Source organism: Heterodontus francisci, chromosome 3, assembly GCF_036365525.1.
Source record: "Heterodontus francisci isolate sHetFra1 chromosome 3, sHetFra1.hap1, whole genome shotgun sequence".
NCBI lineage: Eukaryota > Metazoa > Chordata > Chondrichthyes > Heterodontiformes > Heterodontidae > Heterodontus > Heterodontus francisci.
This window is the reverse complement of record NC_090373.1, coordinates 190,676,322-190,699,070: the sequence shown is the minus strand read 5'-3', so window position 1 is coordinate 190,699,070 and position 22,749 is coordinate 190,676,322. Positions and strand designations below refer to the sequence as shown.

At 49.2% G+C, this 22,749-nt stretch overlaps 1 protein-coding gene across 1 annotated transcript in view; it reads left to right on the top strand.

Moving 5' to 3' along the window:
- The window catches only part of parp1 (poly (ADP-ribose) polymerase 1), a 70,240-nt gene that overhangs the window by 11,446 nt on the left and 36,045 nt on the right, over positions 1–22,749 (top strand). The window contains 1 exon segment of the mRNA XM_068028608.1: positions 6,993–7,232. Coding sequence (XP_067884709.1) covers positions 6,993–7,232 — 240 coding nt within the window.

The following is a 22,749-nucleotide window of genomic DNA, read 5'->3' as shown; positions in this document are numbered from 1 at the left end:
AGAGGAGATTTAATAAAGATGTTTAAAGTCATAGAGTTTAGCTAGAGAATAAATCATAGCTAAATAAAGAGAAACTGTTTCCATTGGCTGAAGGTCAATAACCAGAAGGCAGAAATTTAATGCGATTGGCAAGAGGACCAGAAATGACATGACAAAAAAAAACTTTACACATAGAACATAGAACAGTACAGCACAGTACAGGCCCTTCGGCCCACGATGTTGTGCCGAACCTTTAACCTACTCTAAGATCAAACTAACTACCTACCCTTCATTCTACTATCATCCATGTACCTATCCAAGAGTCGCTTAAATGCCCCTAATGTATCTGCTTCTACTACCACCACTGGCAGTGCATTCCACGCACCCACCACTCTCTGTGTAAAGAACCTACCTCTGACATCTCCCCGAAACCTTCCTCCAATCACCTTAAAATTATGCCCCCTGGTGATAGCCCTTTCCACCCTGGGAAAAAGTCTCTGGCTATCAACTCTATCTATACCTCTCATCATCTTGTACCCCTCTATCAAGTCACCTCTCATCCTTCTTCGCTCCAATGAGAAAAGCCCTAGCTCCCTCAATCTTTCTTCGTAGGACATGCCCTCCAGTCCAGGCAGCATCCTGGTAAATCTCCTCTGCACCCTCTCTAAAGCTTCCACATCCTTCCTATAATGAGGTGACCAGAACTGAACACAATATTCCAAGTGTGGTCGAACCAGGGCTTTATAGAGCTGCAGCATAACCTCGCGGCTCTTAAACTCAATCCCCCTGTTAATGAAAGCCAACACCCCATACGCCTTCTTAACAACCCTATCAACTTGGGTGGCAACTTTGAGCGATCTATGGACATGGACCCCAAGATCCCTCTGTTCCTCCACACTACCAAGAATCCTGTCTTTAAGCCTGTATTCCGCATTCAAATTCGACCTTCCAAAATGAATCACTTCACACTTTTCCAGGTTGAACTCCATCTGCCACTTCTCAGCCCAGCTCTGCATCCTGTCAATGTCCCGTTGCAACCTACAACAGCCTTCCACACTATCCACAACTCCAGCAACCTTCGTGTCATCGGCAAACTTGCTAACCCAGCCTTCCATTTCCTCATCCAAGTCATTTATAAAAATCACAAAGAGCGGAGGTCCCAGAACAGATCCTTGTGGAACACCACTGGTCACCAAGCTCCACGCTGAATACTTTCCATCTACTACCACCCTCTGACTTCTATGGGCCAGCCAATTTTGTATCCAGACAGCCAACTTTCCCTGAATCCCATTCCTCCTTACTTTCTGAATGAGCCTACCATGGGGAACCTTATCAAACGCCTTGCTAAAATCCATACACACCACATCCACTGCTCTTCCTTCATCAATGTGTTTTGTCACATCTTCAAAGAATTCAATAAGGCTTGTGAGGCATGACCTGCCCCTTACAAAGCTATGCTGACTGTCTCTAATCAAACCATGTTTTTCCAAATAATCATAAATCCTGTCTCTCAGAATCCTCTCCAATAATTTGCCCACTACCGACGTAAGACTGACTGGTCTATAATTCCCAGGGTTATCCCTATTCCCTTTCTTGAACAAGGGAACAACATTTGCCACCCTCCAATCATCCGGTACTACTCCAGTGGACAGTGAAGACGCAAAGATCATCGCCAAAGGTGCAGCAATCTCTTACCTCACTTCCCGTAATATCCTTGGGTATATCCCGTCTGGCCTCGGGGACTTATCTATCCTCATGTTTTTCAAAATTTCCAGCACATCCTCCCTCTTAACCTCAACCTGTTCGAGCATATCAGCCTGTTTCACGCTGTCCTCACAAACGACCAGGTCCCTCTCACTAGTGAGTACTGAAGCAAAGTATTAATTTAGGACCTCCCCTACCTCCTCCGACTCCAGGCACAGGTTCCCTCCACTATCCCTGATCGGCCCTACCCTCACTCTGGCCATCCTCTTGTTCCTCAACATAAGTGTAGAACGCCTTGGGATTTTCCTTAATCCTACCCAAGACTTTTTCATGTCCCCTTCTAGCTCTCCTAAGTCCATTCTTCAGTTCGTTCCTGGCTACCTTGTAACCCTCTCGAGCCTTGTCTGATCCTTGCTTCCTCAACCTTAAGTAAACTTCCTTCTTCCTCTTGACTAGCTGTTCCACATCTCTTGTCATCCAAGGTTCCTTCACCCTACCATCCCTTCCCTGCCTCATCGGGACACACCTATCCAGCAGTCGCAGCAAGTGCTCCCTAAACAACCTCCACATTTCTGTCGTGCATTTCCCTGAGAACATCTGTTCCCAATTTATGCTCCCCAGTTCCTGCCTAATAGCATTGTAATTCCCCCTCCCCCAATTAAATATTTTCCCATCCCGTCTGCTCCTATCCCTCTCCATGACTATAGTAAAGGTCAGGGAGTTGTGATCACTATCACCGAAATGCTCTCCCACCGAGAGATCTGCCACCTGGCCTGGTTCGTTGCCAAGCACCAAGTCCAACATAGTCTCTCCTCTAGTCGGCCTATCTACATATTGCGTCAGGAAACCTTCCTGGACACACCTGACAAAAACTGCTCCATCCAAACTATTTGCACTAAGGAGGTTCCAATCAATATTAGGGAAGTTGAAGTCACCCATGACAACAACCCTGTTACTTCTGCACCCTTCCAAAATCTGCCTCCCAATCTGTTCCTCCGTGTCTCTGTTGCTATTGGGGGGTCTATAGAAAACTCCCAAAAAAGTGACTGCTCCTTTCCTGTTTCTGATTTCCACCCATAATGACTCAGTAGACAAACCCTCCTCGACGACCTCCCTTTCTGCAGCTGTGATACTATCCCTGATTAGCAATGCCACTCCCCCACCTCTTTTACCTCCCTCCCTATTCCTTTTGAAACAACTAAACCCCGGAATATCCAACATCCATTCCTGCCCCTGTGATATCCACGTCTCTGTAATGGCCACAACATCGTAGCTCCAAGTATTGATCCATGCTCTAAGTTCATCACCCTTATTCCTGACACTTCTTGCGTTAAAATGACACACTTAAACCCATCATCCTGGCTGCAACATTGTCCTGTCAACTGTCTAACCTTCCTCACAGACTCTCTGCACTCTGTATCTGCCTGTTCAACAGCTACCCCATCCACTGATCCGTGGCTCCGGTTCCCATCCCCCTGCCAAACTAGTTTAAACCCTCCCGAAGAGCTCTAGCAAACCTCCCGCCCAGGATATTGGTGCCCCTCCAGTTCAGATGTCACCCGTCCTTCTTGTGCAGGTCCCACCTTCCCCAGAAGGTATCCCAGTGATCCACAGATCTGAATCCCTCCCTCCTACACCAGTTCTGTAGCCACGTGTTCAGCTGCACTCGCTCCCTGTTTCTAGCCTCACTAGCACGTGGCACCGGTAACAATCCTGAGAATACTACTCTGCTCGTCCTGTCTTTCAGCTTCCAACCTAACTCCCTATATTCGCTTTTCAGGTCCTCATCCCTTTTCCTAGCTATGTCATTGGTACCGATATGCACCACGACCTCTGGCTGCTTCCCCTCCCCCTTAAGAATCCTGTGGACTCGATCCGACACATCCCTGACCCTGGCACCCGGGAGGCAACAGACCATCCGGGAGTCTCGTTCGCGACCACAGAATCTCCTGTCTGTTCCTCTAACCATTGAATCTCCTATCACTATCACTCTCCTATTCTCCCCCCTTCCCTTCTGAGCCAGGCTCAGTGTCAGAGACCTTGTCACTGTGGCTTTCCTCTGGTAGGTCCCCCCACCCCCAACCGTATCCAAAACGGTATACGTATTATTGAGGGGAACGGCCACAGGGGATCCCTGCACTGTGCGCCTATTCCCTTTCCCTCTCCTGACGGTCACCCAGCTACCTTTATCCTGTAACTTAGGTGTCACTACTTCCCTATAACTGCTCGCTATCACCCCCTCAGCATCCTGAATGATCCGAAGTTCATCCAGCTCCAGCTCCCTAACGCGGTCTGCGTGAGTGTTTAGGATCTGGAATGCCTCAGAGTGCGGTGGAGACCGATTCAATCGTGGCCTTCAAAAGGGAATTGCATAAATATTTAAACAGAATTGCAGGGATATGGGGAAAGGGCAGGGGAGTGGGCCTAACTGGCATAGACTCGATGGGCTGAATGGCCTCCTGTGCGGTACTGTTCTTGGAGGAGGCCATTCAAGCCTGTTCCGTCATTCAGTCTTAGCTCCTTCTACCCTTTTAATAAACTTGCATAACAAAAATCTAGCAATCTCCATCATGAAATTTTCTGACAGAACCATCCCCACCTCCTACAACTTCCTGCAGGATAGAGTTTCAGATTTCCACGGCCCTTTGTGACATTACCACTGGCTGTAAATTGAAGGTTATTTTCTCTCGTTCTGGACCTCCCCACCAGAGGAAATAATTTTGACCTATCTACTGATTGCATTGGAGGGGGTGCAGAGGCGATTCACCAGGATGGTGCCTGGGATGGAATATTTAAGCTATGAAGAGAGTTTAGATAGGCTTGGGTTGTTTTCACTGGAGCAGTGAAGACGGAGGGGTGACCTGATCGATTATGAGGGGCATGGACAGGGTGGATAGGGAGAAGCTGTTCTCCTTAGTTGAAGGGTCAGTTACGAGGGGTCACAGGTTTATGGTGACGGGTGGGAAGTTTAAGGGGGATTTGAGGAAGAACTTTTTTACCCAGAGGGTGGTGACGGTCTGGAATGCCCTGCCTGGGAGGGTAGTAGAGGCAGGTTGCATCACATCCTTTAAAAAGTACCTGGATGAGCACTTGGCACGTCATAACATTCAAGGCTATGGGCCAAGTGCTGGCAAATGGGATGAGGTAGACAGGTCAGGTGTCTCTAATGCATCAGTGCAGACTCGATGGGCCGAAGGGCCTCTTCTGCGCTGTATTATTCTGTGATACTCTTATCAACTCCTTTGAACATGTTTTAAACAACTCAATTTGTGCAACCCACAATTTGCTATATGCAAGAGAATACAACCTAGACACTGGGCTGGAGAGAGAGAGAGAGATGATAATGGTCAGAGTTCCTCAGACTCTGGGATAGAGAGAGAGGGGATAATGGTCAGAGTTCCCCAGAGACACTGGGATAGAGAGAGAGGGGATAATGGTCAGAGTTCCTCAGACTCTGGGCTCGAAAGAGAGAGGGGATAATGGTCAGAGTTCCTCAGAGACACTGGGATAGAGAGGGGGGGGGATACTGGTCAGAGTTCCTCAGAGACACTGGGATAGAGAGAGAGGGGATACTGGTCAGAGTTCCTCAGAGACACTGGGATAGAGAGAGAGGGGATACTGGTCAGAGTTCCTCAGAGACACTGGGCGAGAGAGAGGGGATACTGGTCAGAGTTCCTCAGAGACACTGGGATAGAGAGGGGGGGGGATACTGGTCAGAGTTCCTCAGAGACACTGGGATAGAGAGAGAGGGGATACTGGTCAGAATTCCTCAGAGTCACTGGGCAAGAGAGAGAGGGGATAATGGTCAGAGTTCCTCAGAGACACTGGGCTAGAGAGAGAGAGGATAATGGTCAGAGTTCCTCAGACTCTGGACTAGAGAGAGAGAGGATAATGGTCAGACCTCCTCAGACTCTGGACTAGAGAGAGAGGGGATAATGGTCAGAGTTCCTCAGACTCTGGACTAGAGAGAGAGAGGATAATGGTCAGAGTTCCTCAGACTCTGGACTAGAGAGAGAGGGGATAATGATCAGAGTTCCTCAGACTCTGGGGGAGAGAGAGAGGGGATAACGGTCAGAGTTCCTCAGACTCTGGGGTAGAGAGAGAGGGGATAATGGTCAGAGTTCCTCAGACTCTGGACTAGAGAGAGAGGGGATAATGGTCAGAGTTCCTCAGACTCTGGACTAGAGAGAGAGGGGAAAATGGTCAGAGTTCCTCAGAGACACTGGGCTGGAGGGAGAGGGGATAATGGTCAGAGTTCCTCAGACTCTGGACTAGAGAGAGAGGGGAAAATGGTCAGAGTTCCTCAGAGACACTGGGCTAGAGAGAGGTGGGATAATGGTCAGAGTTCCTCAGACTCTGGACTAGAGAGAGAGGGATAATGGTCAGAGTTCCTCAGACTCTGGACTAGAGAGAGAGGGGATAATGGTCAGAGTTCCTCAGTCTCTGGACTAGAGAGAGAGGGGATAATGGTCAGAGTTCCTCAGTCTCTGGACTAGAGAGAGAGAGGGGATAATGGTCAGAGTTCCTCAGTCTCTGGACTAGAGAGAGGTGGGATAATGGTCAGAGTTCTTCAGACTCTGGGCTAGAGAGAGAGAGGATAATGGTCAGAGTTCCTCAGAGACACTGGGCGAGAGAGAGAGGGGATAATGGTCAGAGTTCCTCAGAGACACTGGGCGAGAGAGAGGGGATAATGGTCAGAGTTCCTCAGAGACACTGGGCGAGAGAGAGAGGGGATAATGGTCAGAGTTCCTCAGAGACACTGGGCGAGAGAGAGAGGGGATAATGGTCAGAGTTCCTCCGACTCTGGGATAGAGAGAGGGATAATGGTTGGGGCTCCCGTTCCCTGTGTTCGGTAGATTGGATCCTGTTGGAAAGGGCAGATGGATGTTTGTTCAAGACAGAATTGGACTGAGCTGTGAATTATCTTCTCCATGTGGGTGTCTAATCTATTGACACTGGCCATCGCCCTCATGTTGGGCACATGGACGGAGTGCTGGGGTGCTGTTCGCTGCCCGTGGCACTGCAATAGGGCATGAAGTGAGAACAGTGGGAGAGATGGGGACAGCTCTGGTCTCAAAGCCCTTGGCTGCAGAACCTGGAGTGCATGCTGGCTACATCAGGTGGGGTTAGTCTGCCCTTGTGTCGGGCCCCACATGTGAGGGGTGGCACAGAAATATGGCCTTGAAGGCGCGCCTGAAGGTCTTTAGCTTGAAGGCATAGAGGATGGGGTTCACGGCGGAGTTGGCATGGGAGAGGATGATGGCGGTCAGCAGGAGTGGCAGCGGGACGGGGCAGTCTGGGCACAGTAGGAGGATGCAGTTGACCACGTGGAGGGGAAGCCAGCAGATGGCAAAGAGGGCGAGTACCAGGAAGAGCGAGCTGGCCGTCTTCATCTCCCGCCTGGCACCCGCGGCCTGCGCCCCATCCCGCCGCCGCTCGCCCACCCTCCTGGCTACCAGCCGCCTCACCTCCGCCAAGATCCAAGCGTAGATGGCAAACATGGCAGCCAGAGGTCCCAGGACACAGCCAAAGAAGTTGAAGTAGACCATGTAGGTCATGTCCATCACTGTAACAAAGAAGCAGTGCCCGTCTGCTGGTGGCAGCTTGTGCCAGCCCATCAGGGGCACCAGGCCGATGAGGAGTGACAGGAGCCAGGTGATGGCAATGGTGGCACCTGCGTTTCTGGGCGTCACGATGGACTGGTAGCGCAAGGGGCAGAAGATGGCCACATAGCGCTCAATGGCCACGGCCAGCAGACTGAAGATGGAGCTCTGTGTCAGGGTGATGAGGACAGAAAGCATCAGGATGCAGAGGTGGAAGTTGTGCCTGGGGATGCCCAGGTCGGTCATTATGGCGCAGGGGACGGCAAGCGCGCCCACACAGATGTCTGCCACAGCTAGCGAGACCAGGAAGTAGTTGGTGACGGTGCGTAGCTGGTGCTCCCGGAGCACGGCAACGCAGACCATCACATTCCCTGCAGTGGACGATGCTGCGATCACCAGCTCCACCAGTGTGTAGGGAAGGTTGAGGGCCACGGCAGGGAGATTGGCACCTGTGGTGTTTGCCTGTTTGGTGGCCGCACCCACTGGAGATGCCATTTTGTGTGTTGTGTACAAGGCTGTTCTGAGTTGGGGCACTGCAGCAGGCTTTTGGAGCAAGCCGGTCCGACCACCTTTGTCTTCCCCTTGCTTGTAGGCTGTCTTCACTTTCAGTGTGAGCTGGTCCTACTGCTTTCGTCTTCCCCTTGCTTGTAGGCTGTCTTCACCTTAAATATGATTCAGAATTAACGGTACAGTTATTAACTATATGGTACAATATTAAAGGGGGTGTGGCAACAGAGACCAGGCAGTTGACTAACAAATCTTTGAAGGTGGCAGGGCAAGTCAATAAGGCTATTTTTAAAAAAACATACAGGATCCTTAGCTTTATAAATAGAGGCATCAAGTACAAAAGCAAGGAAGAAAGATCTTGCATTTATATCGTGTCTTTCACAATGTGGATGTGTACAGGATGTCTGAAAGCACTTTACAACTGATAAAGTACGAGTTGGGCCTCAGCTGGAGTATTATATCCAATCTGGGCACAACATTTTAGGGGCTTTGGAGAGAGTGCAGTAGAGATTTTGGAGTATGTTTCCAGGGATGAGGGACTTCAGTTGCGTGGATAGATTGGAGAAGCTGGGGTGGTTCTCCTTCAGGAAGAGAAGGTTATGGGGAGAGGTGTTCAAAATCAAGAGTGGTTTTGATAGAGTAAATAAAGAGAAACTTTCCAGTGGCAGGTAACCAGAGGGCACAGAATTAAAGTAACTGGCAAAGGAACCAGCGGTGAGAGGAATATTTTGTTCATGTAACGTGTTATGATCTGGAATGCACTGCCCGAAAAGTTGGTGGAAGCAGATTCGATAATCGCTTTCAAAACGGAATTGGATAAATACTTGGAGGCGAAAAATTTGCAGGGGAGTGGGAGTGGTTAATAGACTCATCGAGTTATACAGCACAGAAACAGGCCCTTCGGCCCATCTTGTGCATGCCGGCCATCAAGCACCTATCTATTCTAATCCCATTTTCTAGCACTTGGCCCATAGCCTTGTATGCTATGGTGTTTCAAGTGCTCATCTAAATACTTCTTAAATGTTGTGAGGGTTCCTGCCTCTACCACGCCCCACCCCTTCAGGCAGTGCATTCCAGATTCCAACCACCCTCCGGAAGAAGAAATATTTCCTCAAATCCCCTCAACTTCCTGCCCCTTACCTTAAATCGATGCCCCCTGTTTATTGACACCTCCGCTAAGGGAAAAAGTTTTTTCCTGTCTACCCTATCAATGCCCCTCATAATTTTGTTTACCTCAGTCATGTCCCCCCTCAGCCCTGCTCGAAGGAAAACAACCCTAGCCTATCCAGTCTCTCTTCATAGCTGAAATGCTCCAGCCCAGGCAACATCCTGGTGAATCTCCTCTGCATCCTCTCCAGTGCAATCACATCCTTCTTACAGTGTGGTGACCAGAATTGTACACAGTACTCCAGCTGTGGCCTAACTAGCATTTTATATAGCTCCCTGCTCTTATAGTCAACGCCTTGGCTAATAAATAAATCTATCGACAAGTACAGCAAGGTCCCTCTGTACTTCCTTGGGTCCTACCATCCATTGTATATGCCCTTGCCTTGTTAGTCCTCCCAAAATACATCACCTCACACTTCTCAGGATTAAATTCCATTTGCCTCTGCTCCGCCCATTTTACCAGCCCATCTATATTGTCCTGTAATCAAGGCTTTCCTCCTCATTATTTATGACACTAACAATTTTTGTGTCATCTGCAAATTTACTGATCATACCTCCTATATTCACGTCTAAATCATTAATGTACACTACAAACAGCAAGGGTCCCAGCACCCATCCCCGTGGTACACCACTGGTCACAAGCTTCTACTCGCAAAAACAACCCTCGACCATCACCCTCTGCTTCCTGCCACTCAGCCAATTTTGGATCCAATTTGCCAAATTGCCCTCGATCCCATGGGTTCTTACCTTCTTAACCAATCTCCCATGCGGGACCTTATTAAAAGCCTTACTGAAGTCCATGTAGACTACATCAACTGCTTTACCCTCATCTACACATCTAATCACCTCCTCGAAAAATTCAGTCAAATTTGTTAGACATGATCTCCTCCTGACAAAGCCATGCTGACTATCCCTGATTAATCCCTGCCTCTCCAAGTGGAGATTAATCCTGTCCCTCAGAATTTTTTCCAATAGTTTCCCAACCACTGATGTTAGACTCACTGGCCTGTAATTACCTGTTTTTTGTCTGCTACCCTTCTTGAATAATGGCACCACATTTGCTGTCCTCCAGTCCTCTGGTATCTCTCCTGTGGCCAGAGAGGATTTGAAAATTTGTGTCAGAGCCCCTGCAATCTCCTCCCTTACCTCACATAACAGCCTGGGATACATCTCATCCGGGCCTGGGGATTTATTACTTTTAAGTCTGCTAAAACAGCTAATACTTCCTCCCTTTCAATGCTAATTTGTTCAAGTATATCACAGTCCCCCTCCCTGACCTCTACATCGTCCTTCTCCATAGTAAACACCTGAAAGTAATTATTTAAAACCTCACCTACGTCCTCCGGCTCCACACACAGATTGCCACTTTGGTCCCTAATAGGCCCTACTCATTCTCTGGTTATCCTCTTGTCCTTAATATACTTATAAAACACCTTGGGATTTTCCTTTATCTTGCCCGCCAGTGTTTTTTCATGCTCCCCTCTTCGCTCTCTTAATTACTTTAAGTCCCCCCCTACACTTTCTATACTCCTCTAGGGTCTCCGCTGTTTTCAGCACTCTGAATCTGCCTTAAGCCTCCTTTTTTTTCCTTATCCAATCCTCTATATCCCTTGACAAAGAGCCAGAACAGTAATGATGAACTGAATGGCCTCTTTCTGTGCCGCATCATTCTGTGATTCTATACTGACTACACAGAGCTGCCCCCCCCAACCCCCATACAGAGCAACTCATTGTTTTCAAGCACCCAGTGACCTGGCACTCAGCCTTTTCTCCGACGAGATAGTAAACTGAGACCCTGTCTGCCCTCTCGTTTGGATGTAAACGATCCCATAGCCACTATTTTGAAGCCTGGATTGTGAATTCAAATCTCTAAATTGGTGCTTAAACCATTTCCCCCTCCCCCACCCCTGACTCTGAGGCAAGTGTGTTGCCAACTAAGCCATAGGAACTCTGCGCCCTAGTCACTGTTAGGGCAATTTCTTGGTGTCCGCTTTATCCTTGAGCTGAGCATTAAGACTCGGGTCTAGTCTATCACTGAGATCCATCTCTCAGATACTATCCCTCTCTACCTCGTCACCACCACAGAAACATTCATCCATGACTGTCACCAGCAGGCTAGACTTCTCCACACTGCCCTGCCTGCTCTGAGCTGTACCCTAGGTGAATAGGGCGGCACAGTGGCACTGCAGCCTCACAGCTCCAGCGACCCGGGTTCAGTTCTGGGTCCTGCCTGTGCGGAGTTTGCAAGTTCTCCCTGTGTCTGTGTGGGTTTTCGCCGGGTGCTCCGGTTTCCTCCCACAGCCAAAAGTCTTGCAGGTTGATAGTTAAATTGGCCATTGTAAATTGCCCCTAGTGTAGGTAGGTGGTAGGAGAATGGTGGGGGTGTGGTAGAGAATATGGGATTAGTGTAGGATTAGTATAAATGGGTGGTTGTTGGTCAGCACAGACTTGGTGGGCCGAAGGGCCTGTTTCAGTGCTGTATCTCTAAATAAATAAAATAAAAGTAGCAGGTCAAGGGGGTGCCCACAAGCCTAGTTTTGTGACCCCTATCACTCAACCCTTGCCAACTGTGGAGGAGAGTGCTCCCCCGTGTCATAGGAACATAGGAGCAGGAGTAGTCCATTCAGCCCATCGAGCCTGCTCCGCCAAACAAGTTTGATCATGGCTGATCATCTCCTTCAATGCCTTTTTCCCACGCTATCCCCATATCCCTTTATATCAATGGTATTTAGAAATCTGTCAATCTCTGCTTTAAACATACTCAAAGACTGAGCTTCCACAGCCGTCTGTGGAAAATTCACAATCCTCTGAGTGAAGAAATTTCTCCTCATCAATTGAAATTGTGACCCCTGGTTCTAGCCTCACCAACCAGGGTAAACATCTTACCTGCATCTACCCTGTCTATCCCTTTATCCCTTTAAGTATTTTGTAGCTTTAAATTAGATCACCCCTCATTCTTAGAAACTCTATAGAGAATACAAACCCAATCTCTCTCCATAGGACAGTCCCGCCATCCTGGGAACAAGTCTGGTGAACCTTCGTTGCACTCCCTTTATGGCAATAATATCCTTCCTAAGGTAAGGGGACGAAAAAACTGCACACAGTACTCCAAGTGCGGTTAAACCAAGATTCTATACAATTGCAGCAAGACTTCACTACTCCTGCACTCAAACCCTCTTGCGATAAAGGCTAACATACCATTAGCATTCCTAATTACTTTCTGCCCCTGCATGTTAGCTTTCAGTGACTTATTGACCAGGACATTCCGGTCCCTTTGTACATCTACACTTTCTGATCTCTTGCCATTTAAGAAATACCCCGCACATCTGTTCCTCCTACCAAAGTGGATAACCTCACAGGTGTCCTGGTTAACCCTTAACCAACATCATTAAAACAGCTGATCCTAGTCATTGATGTTTGTGGGATCTTGCTGTGTGCAAATTAGCTGCTATGTTTCCGATATTACAATGGTATCTACACTTCTAAAGTACTTCAGTGACTAAAGTGCTTTGTGATGTTCTGAAGTGGTGAAAAGGCTATAGAAGTGTTAGTCCTGTTACGACCAGGTGAGAAAGGTGTCTAGGGGTCCCTCTCAGCCTTCACCTGGTCTTACCGTAACAGGGTTTAATTTTAAACACTCTGTTTTTGGCTCCCCCTTGGTGAATCCTTGTTCACTGCTTGCCAATTATAAGCAGGAGTAGGCCACTCTCAAGCCTTCTCCACCATTTGATAAGATTGTGGCTGATCTGAATGTGGTCTCAACTCCACTTTCCTGTCCGCCCCCCCTTAATACTTGACTCCCTTGTCTATCAATAATCTATTTAACTCAACCTTGAACATATTCAATGACCCAGACTCTACTGCTCTCTGAGGAAGCGAATTCCACAGACTAACGACTCTGAGAAATAATTTCTCCTCAAATCCGTCTTAAATGGGAGACCCCTTATTGTTGAACTTTGTTCCCTAGTTCTAGTCTTGGCCAAGAGTGGAAATATCCTTTCAGCATCCACCCTGTTATGTCCCCTCAGAATCTTATATGTTTCAACAAGATCACCTCTCATTCATGCTGCTGAGGGTCTGGAATCACATGTAGGCCAGACCAGGTAAGGGACATTAGTGAACCAGATGGGTTTTTACAACAATCTGTTAGTTTCATAGTCACCATTACTGAGACTAGCTCTGAGCTCCCTCACCTGTGCTTACTGCCTCTCCAGACCATCTGTTTGTTGATCGATGCTCTCCCTTTGTGCATTTGGGCAGTTGTTGTCAGTGCGAGGAGGTCGAGTGTGCGGTCTGCTTCTCTGACTGAGATTCGGAGAAGCCCTTTTTAAGGACTGGTTTCCAGGTGAGAGGCTGCAGGTGACGTGAATGCGAGCTGACACTGTCCTGCGGCCTGCCTGAAGTAATGACCTCACTGGAGACCTGGAGGAAGGAGCTGATCGTCAGTGAAGGTTATGTGTGTTTTTTAATTAGCAACAGTGGACAGACTGACTCTCACCCCTGTGAGAGCACATTCCCTGTGTTTGTCTTTCAGGGGTAACCAAGGGTTTGACTCACGACTAAAATCTGAAATGAGTAGAAAATGCTGGAAATATTCAAGTGGCTCAGGCATCTGTGGAGAGAGAGAGGTTTTTGCCTGACCCTGTTACCCGTTCTCAGATTCTATACTATTGTAGCCAGAAAGGCCTTCTTGTCAGTGTTAACACACTATGGGGTCCCGCTGCCCCGAGTGACGGGTCCCCGGGATCCCGCTGCCCCGAGTGACGGGTCCCCGGGATCCCGCTGCCCCGAGTGACGGGTCCCCGGGATCCCGCTGCCCCGAGTGACGGGTCCCCGGGATCCCGCTGCCCCGAGTGATGGGGACCCCAATGTGATAAATGATCTTGGTCCATCAGGGTCTCTGTCTACCATCCTGGTTTTTGCACTTCACCACAATAATGAAGTAATGAAGTTGTGATCATAGCTCCGCCTCCATCCGTTAGTCTAGAACAGACCGAGTGAGGGAAACTCCCAGCGGTGGAGGGAGATGGGAAACAGGCCCAAAGACACCGGGCCTCTCAAACGTGTTACACTCACCACACGTCACATCTCAGTACTGTATCCTAAAGTACTATTTTGTGAAGAAATCTGTCATTTACAGTTAGACGAATCCCTGATTGCTTCCCTGATCTCCCTAAGGAGCCTGTTCCTCAGATTAACCACTCCCTCACTGAAATAATATGTCTGCAGATTAGTTTTGAATTCAGCATTGGCGACTGCTGGGAGTAACAACACTTTGAAGGAGTGCAGTCCACACCATACCAAGATGCAAATTAGGAGCAGGAATAGGCCATTTGACCCCTTCGTGCGTCTTCCGCTATTTAATAAGATTTTGGCTGATCTGATTCCGGCCTCAACTCCGGTTTCCCACCTACCCCTTCTTAGTCAAGAATTTATCTACCTCTGCCTTAAAAATATTCAGTGACCCTGCCTCTACCGCTGTCTGGGGAAGAGAGTTCCAAATACTCACCACCCTCAGGGAAAGAAATTTCTCCTCTTCTCCATCTTAAATGAGAGACCCTAGTTCTGGCCTCTTCCACAAGGGAAAACATCCTCTCAGCATCCACCCTGTCAAGTCCCCTCAGGATCTTATAATTTTCAATAAGATCACCTCCCATTCTCCTAAACTCCATTGGATGCAGACCCAACCTTTCCTCATAAGATAAACCCCCCCCAAACCACTGCCCCCCTCTTCCCAGGTATCAGTCGATTGAACCTTCTCTGCACTGCCTCTAACCCGTTTATATCCTTTCTCAAATGAGACCAAAGCTGTATACTGTGTGGTTTCACCAATACCCTGTGCAACTGTAGCAAAACATCTCTACTTTTATATTCCATTTCCCTTGCAATAAATGACAACATTCCATTTGTCTTCCTAATCACTTGCTGTATCTGCAAACCAATGTTTTGTGATTTATGTGCCAGGACACCCAGATCCCTCTGTACCTCAGAGTTCTGCAATCTCTCTCCATTTAAATAATATGCTGCTTCACTATTCTTCCTGCCAAAGTGGATAACTTCACATTTTCCCACATGATACTCCATTTGCCAACTTTTTGCCCACTCACTTAGCCTATCTATTATCTCTTTATATCCTCTTCACAACCTACTTTCCTACCTGTCTTTGTGTCATCAGCAAATTTAGCAACCATACCTTCAGTCCCTTCATCCAAATCACTGACATAAATTGTAAATACTTGAGGCCCATCTCTGATCCCTGTGGCATTCCAATTGTTACAGCTTGACAACCCGAAAAAGACCCATTCATCCCTACTGTCCTTTTCCTGTTAGCTAACCAATCCTTTATCCATGCTAATATGTTATCCCCTACACCATGAGCTCTTATTTTGTTTAGTAACCTTTTATGTGGCATCTTGTCAAATGTCTTCTGGAAATCCAAGTACACCACATCTACAGGTTCCCCTTTATCCACCTTGATTGTTACTTCCTCAAAGAACTCCAATACATTAGTTAAACATGATTTCCCTTTCACAGAACCATGTTGACTCTGCCTGATTACATTGAGATTTTCTAAATGCTCCACCAATGGACAGGGAACTGTACAGGAGAGAGCAGCAAAGGGTAGAAATGCAGACATGATAGGAGATTACATAGTCAGGGGGGCTGTTATCGTGAGTCCCGCGTGGTTGCCTCCTTGGTGCCAGGGTAAAGCACGTCATAGAAAGGGCGCAGGATATTCTGCAGGGGGAAGGGAGTGAGCCAGATGTTGTGGTACATGTTGGTACCAACGACATAGCAAGGGCAGGTATTGAGGTCAAATGGTCAGATTTTCAGGAGCTAGGGAGGGAGTTAAAGAATAGAACATGGAAGGTAGTGATCTCAGTATCACTTGCTGGTTAGAGTAGAAGTACAAAGATAGGGTGGATCAGTCCGTGGCTTGAAGCATGGTGCAGGTGAGAGGACTTCAGATTCTTGGGGCATTGGGACCAGTTCTGGGGCAGAAGGAACCTATTCAAAAGGGACAGGTTGCATCTCAACAGGACTGGGACCAATGTCGCCGCGGGGTGATTTACTAGTGTGGTTGGAGAGGATTTAAACTAAATTAGCAGGGGGATGGGCACCAGCATTTGGAACTAGAAAAGAGGAATAAGGTGTAAGGTGCATAATGTTAGACAGTACTAGAGAAGGGAGTAGTTCTGTATTAAATTGGAGCAGACTGAGAAGGGATACGAGAAATGCAAAGACAGGATTACAATGTTTGTGTGTAAATGCACAAAGTGTGGTGAATAAAGTTGGTGAGCTACAAACACAAATAGCAGTATGGGAATATAATGTAGTAGCAATAATGGAAACATGGCTTAAAAATGGTGAGCACTAGGCACTTAATATACAAGGATATAAAGTATTCAGAAGAGAAAGAGAAGGAAAAAAAGGGAAGTGGGTTGGCAGTCCTGATTAGGGAAGACATTGTAGTGATGGAAAGCCGGGATGTCCTTGAGGGGGCAAAGATAGAATCCATTTGGTTAGAGTTGAGGAGCAAAAAGGGTATGATCACATTACTGGGGACGTTCTATCGACCTCCAAATAGTGAGCGAGAGATAGAGGAGCAAATCTGCAGGGAGATGTGCAAGAACTATAGAGTGGTGATATTGGGGGACTTTAATTACCCAAATATCGACTGGGATAATCTTATAGTAAAGGGAAAGGAGTGGGAGGAATTTCTGAAATATGTTCAGGAGAACTTCCTTGATCAGTATGTTCTCAGCCTGACTAGAAAGAGGTATTGCTGGATCTGGTGCTGGGAAATGAGGTGGGCCAAGTGGACCAAATATCTGTGGGGGAGCAGTTGGGTGAGAGTGATCATTGTATCCTAAGGTTTAGACTGTAATGCAGTAAAGCAAGGAATGATATAAAGTAGAAGCAAAATACTGCGGATGCTGGAAATCTGAAACAAAAACAAGAAATGCTGGAATCACTCAGGTCTGGCAGCATCTGTGGAAAGAGAAGCAGAGTTAACGTTTCGGGTCAGTGACCCTTCTTCGGAAGAGTTCCGAAACGTTAACTCTGCTTCTCTTTCCACAGATGATATAAAGTAGAATGGCTAGATTGGGGGGGGAGGGTGAATTTTAATGTGATGAGAAGGGATATAGACAGGATAAAATGGAACCAAAGACTGGCAGGAAGAGCTATATCAGAACAATGGGTTATCTTTAAGGAAGAGATGCTTCAGGTACAGGCTAGGAACATTCCAACAAGGATGAAAGGTAGGGGAACCAAGAACAAGGCTCCTTGGAAGATGAGAGATAGAGATTATGATGAAACAACAAAAAAAAAATGTATGATGCATGTCAGATGAATTCTTCAAGTGAGAACCAGGCCAAATACAAAAAATTGAGAGCAGTGATGAAGAGAAAAATAAGACTGACAGAATATGTACACAGAACGGCAGGGAACACAAAAATCTCCTACCAGCATGTAAATAGTAAGTGGGTAGTAAGAGTGGGGCCTATTGGGAACAATGAGGGTAATACATGCTTTGAGGTACAGGGCAAGGCAAGAATACTTAATGAGTACATTGTATAAGTGTTCACTAGGGAAGAGGAATCTGACAAAATATTGGTAGAAGTGGAGAGAGCAGAGGCAATGGATAGGGTAAAAAATTGAGAGGGGGGAGGTACTGAAAAGGCTGACTAAGCTTAGGCTAGATAAGCGAACTAGTCCGGATGGTTTGCATCCCAGGTTGCTAAAGGGAGTGGGGATGGAGATAGTGGAAGGGCTTTCCATAATCTTCCATCTTCCCTGGATATGGGGGAGGTGCCAGAGGATTGGAGAGTGGCAAATGTGACACCCTTATTCAAGAAAGGGTGTAAGCACAGTCCTAGCAACTACAGGCCAGTTAGTTTAACATTGATGGTGGGTAAGGTTTAGAAAGAATAATCAGGGAAAATAATCAACAGGCACTTGGAGAGGTTTGAGTTAATTAAGGACAGCGAGCACAGATTAGTAAAAGGCAGATCATGGTTGACTATTTGAATTTTTGATGAAGTAACAGTGAAGGTTGATGAAGGGAATGTGGTGGATGTTGTCTATTTAGATTTTAAGAAAACAATTGATGAGGTACCACATAAAAGGCTGGTTAACAAAATTGAGGCTCATGGAATCGGAGGGTCAGTGTCCAATTGGATAAAAAAAATTGGCTTAAGGACAGAAAACAGTAAGTTATGGTAAATAGTTATTTTTTCAGATTGAAGGACGGTAGACAGTTGAGTTCTCCATGGGTCAGTGCTGGAACCACTGCTTTATATAAATGGATTGGATCTTGAAATTTGCCAATGATATGAAACTTGCAGGAGTGACAAACAGCGAGGATTATATGAACCACCTGCAACAGGACATAGATAGGCTAGCAGAATGGGCAGATGGAATTTAATGGAGATAAATGTGACAAATGATTTTAGCAGACGGGATAGGGTGAGGCAATATAGACTTAATAACACAGTTCTAAAAAGTGTGCAGGAACAGAGGGACCTGGAGGTGCATGTGCATCGATCTTTGAAGGTGGCAGGACATATTGAAAGAGTGGTTAGTAAAGCACGTGGGATCCTGGGCTTCATAAATAAAGGTATAGAGTACAAAAGCAGGGAAGTTGTACTGAACCTTTATAAAGCTCTGGTTAGGCCCCAACTAGAATATTGCATCCAGTTCTGGTCACCACACTTTAGGAAGGATGTGAGGGTCCTTGAGAGGGTGCAGAGGAGATTTACCAGAATGGTTCCAATGAAGGGAATTTCAGTTACAAGGTTACATTGGAAAAGCTGGTGGTGTTTACCCTGGAGCAAAGGAGATTGAGGGGAGATTTGATAGAAGTTTACAAGATTATGACAGGCTTAGATAAGTTAGACAAGCTAATGTTCCCATTAGCTGATGGTACAAGGACTAGGGGACGCAGATTGAAGGTTCTGGGCAAAAGATGCAGCAGGAATGTGAGGAAGAACTTTCTTACGCAGCGAATGGTAATGACCTGGAACTCACTGACTCTGCTTCCACCACCCTCCATGACAATCAATGATTTGAAAAGGAAATTGAATGGGCACGTGAAGGAAATAAACTTGCAAGGCTAGGGGGTTCGAGCAGGGGAGTGGGACTGACTGGATTGCTCTGTGGAGAGCCAGCATGGACTTGATGGGCTGAATGGCCTCCTATGTTGTAAATGACTGTATGTCCTCCTCCTAGTGTGGGCTGTGTCCTCTGGTTCTGCTGCTCTGAACAAGCAGGAGCAGCTTGGTGTGGTCGACATTATCTACTTCCTTTAGAATACTGAAAACAGCAATCAGATAGCCAAAGACAAATAGAGTTGTCAGTAGAAGAGCAGAGAGGACTCGGGCAGTAAGGTAACAAACCCAGAATGGCAGTGAGTTCAGGGACCCCTTCAGCTCTTCCGTGACCTCATGGTGTGCCTGGGCAGGAATCCCAGTTTGGAAACGTACGTGTTCAAGGAACATTGCTGCCTGGTGTTGACTTAATAAAAATGTGTGATGGTCAGGGAATAACTTGTTTGTCTATTAGTCTCTCGCATGCGAGAAGTAGCATCATGGGATGAGCACCTGTGGAACTCAGCAAGTGGTCAAATCCTTCAGGAGAAGGGGGGAGGGATGGAAATGATGGGACAAGAGGCTGTTGTAGCCTTGAGTTCACGGGGTGTGGAGAACCGTGTAAACCACATGAACTTTTAACTTTGCACCACCTTATCCAGTTTGTACGAGTGTGATTTAAGCCAGCCATGGCTCAATGAGTAGCACTCTCCCCTCTGAGTTAGATGGTTGTGGATTCAAGTCCTGCTCTGGAGGCTTGAGTGGAGAATTCAGACTGGCGCTACCAGTGCAGTCCGGACAGAGTGCTGCACTGTCAGAGGTGCCCTCTGACCCATCCGAGGAGCCTGCAAATATATCATATACACTGCCCTCAAGTTGCCACAGCAGCCTTGTACCTGGCAGCAATGGGTTGTTCATGCCTGTGTTCCACGGCAAACTCAGTGTCCCTCATTTTAATTGAAAAACAAAATCAAAATGCTCGATTTACATATGGAGAAATCCAGTGGCATCTCTGGTTGATCTCCTGTTACCTAACTGGATGTTGCTTAAAAGAAAGTGTGGCAGGAAAAATGTGACAGGAAGTGAGTGAGACGTTTTCAGGAAGTGCCTGCTCTATGCAGATCTTTTAATGTGTAATTCCATCACGCTTTGTTACTGATGCAGAACCATATTTTTTGAAGGGAACGACACGCGCGTGTATTGCTGCGAGGAGTGTTTAAGGAGCACCCGTAGAGGGACAGGCCAGGTTAGCAGCCAAACATAGCTGTCCTTCAGATACCCATGAGCAACACTACAGGGATCCTTTTTCATTTAAAAAGAGGTATAGAGTGAAGATCTTCATCTGTGCTTCCCTAAACCTCTCCACCTCCCTCTCCTCTTCTAAGATGCTTCTTAAAGCCTACCTCTTTTTTTGGCCAAGTTTTTGGTCCTCTGCCCTAATATCTCCTTATGTAGCTTGGTGTCAGTTTTGTTTAATAACACTCCTGTGAAGCACCTTGGGATGTTTTACTATATTAAAGTCATTGTTAGAAATGTGAGTGAGTGAGTGAGAGGCCCCTGCCTCTGCCGGCGTGATTCTGACACTGGTGAACCAGGAGAGCCTGAGGTTTGGTTCCCAGTCAGTCTTTGCAGTGATTGGGGATCTAACTGGTCTCTGCATCCCGAGATGGGTGAGCGGCAGGGAGGGAGGTGCTGTAGGAGTAGGATTTCCACCCTGATTGCAGCCCAGTGTCCAGTGCTCGGTAGTTGAAAACCTGGAAAAAAGAAATTAGTAGGACTGGGCCCTGGAGGAGGAGGAGGAGGAGGGTGGGGCAGACTGGGCCCTGGGGGAGGAGGAGGAGGAGGGTGGGGCAGACTGGGCCCTGGGGGAGGAGGAGGAGGAGGGTGGGGCAGACTGGGCCCTGGGGGAGGAGGAGGAGGAGGGTGGGGCAGACTGGGCCCTGGGGGAGGAGGAGGAGGAGGGTGGGGCAGACTGGGCCCTAGAGGAGGAGGAGGGTGGGGCAGACTATGCCCTGGAGGAGGAGGAGGAGGGTGGGGCAGACTGAGCCCTGGAGGAGGAGGGTGGGGCAGACTGGGCCCTGGGGGAGGAGGAGGAGGAGGGTGGGGCAGACTGGGCCCTGGAGGAGGAGGGTGGGGCAGACTGGGCCCTGGAGGAGGAGGAGGGTGGGGCAGACTGGGCCCTGGGGGAGGAAGAGGAGGAGGAGGGTGGGGCAGACTGGGCCGTGGAGGAGGAGGAGGAGGGTGGGGCAGACTGGGCCCTGGAGGAGGAGGAGGAGGGTGGGGCAGACTGAGCCCAGGAGGAGGAGGGTGGGGGCAGACTGAGCCCTGGAGGAGGAGGAGGAGGAGGAGGGTGGGGCAGACTGGGCCCTGGAGGAGGAGGAGGAGGGTGGGGCAGACTGAGCCCTGGAGGAGGAGGAGGAGGGTGGGGCAGACTGGGCCCTGGAGGAGGAGGAGGGTGGAGCAGACTGGGCCTTGGAGGAGGAGGAGGGTGGGGCAGACTGAGCCCTGGAGGGTGGGGCAGACTGGGCCCTGGAGGAGGAGGAGGAGGGTGGGGCAGACTGGGCCCTGGAGGAGGAAGAGGAGGGTGGGGCAGACTGGGCCCTGGAGGAGGAAGAGGAGGAGGGTGGGGCAGACTGGGCCCTGAGGAGGAGGAGGAGGGTGGGGCAGACTGGGCACTGGAGAAGGAGGGTGGGGCAGACTGGGCCCTGGAGGAGGAGGGTGGGGCAGACTGGGCCCTGGAGGAGGAGGAGGAGGAGGGTGGGGCAGACTGGGCCCTGGAGGAGGAGGAGGGTGGGGCAGACTGGGCCCTGGAGGAGGAGGAGGAGGAGGGTGGGGCAGACTGGGCCCTGGAGGAGGAGGAGAGGAGGGTGGGGCAGACTGGGCCCTGGAGGAGGAGGAGGAGGGTGGGGCAGACTGGGCTCTGGAGGAGGAGGGGGTGGGGCAGACTGGCCCTGGAGGAGGGGGGTGGGGCAGACTGGGCCCTGGAGGAGGAGGGTGGGGCAGACTGGGCTCTGGAGGAGGAAGAGGAGGAGGAGGAGGGTGGAGCAGACTGTGCCCTGGAGGAGGAGGAGGAGGGTGGGGCAGACTCGGCCCTGGAGGAGGAGGAGGGTGGGGCAGACTGGGCCCTGGAGGAGGAGGAGGGTGGGGCAGACTGGGCCCTGGAGGAGGAGTTAGGGACAGACTGGGCCCTGGAGGAGGAGGAGGAGGGTGGGGCAGACTGGGCCCTGGAGGAGGAAGAGGAGGAGGGTGGGGCAGACTGGGCCCTGGAGGAGGAGGAGGGTGGGGCAGACTGGGCCCTGGAGGAGGAGGAGGAGGGTGGGGCAGACTGGGCCCTGGAGGAGGAGGGTGGGGCAGACAGGGCCCTAGAGGAGGAGGAGGAGCGTGGGGCAGACTGGGCCCTGGAGGAGGAGAGAGGGTGGGGCAGACTGGGCCCTGGAGGGGGAGGAGGGTGGGACAGACTGGGCCCTGGGAGGAGAAGGAGGAAGGTGGGGCAGACTGGGCCCTGGAGGAGGAGGGGGGTGGGGCAGACTGGGCCCTGGAGGAGGAGGAGGAGGGTGGGGCAGACTGGGCCCTGGAGGAGGAGGAGGAGGAGGGTGGGGCAGACTGAGCCCTGGAGGAGGAGGGTGGGGCAGACTGGGCCCTAGAGGAGGAGGAGGAGCGTGGGGCAGACTGGGCCCTGGAGGAGGAGGAGGAGGGTG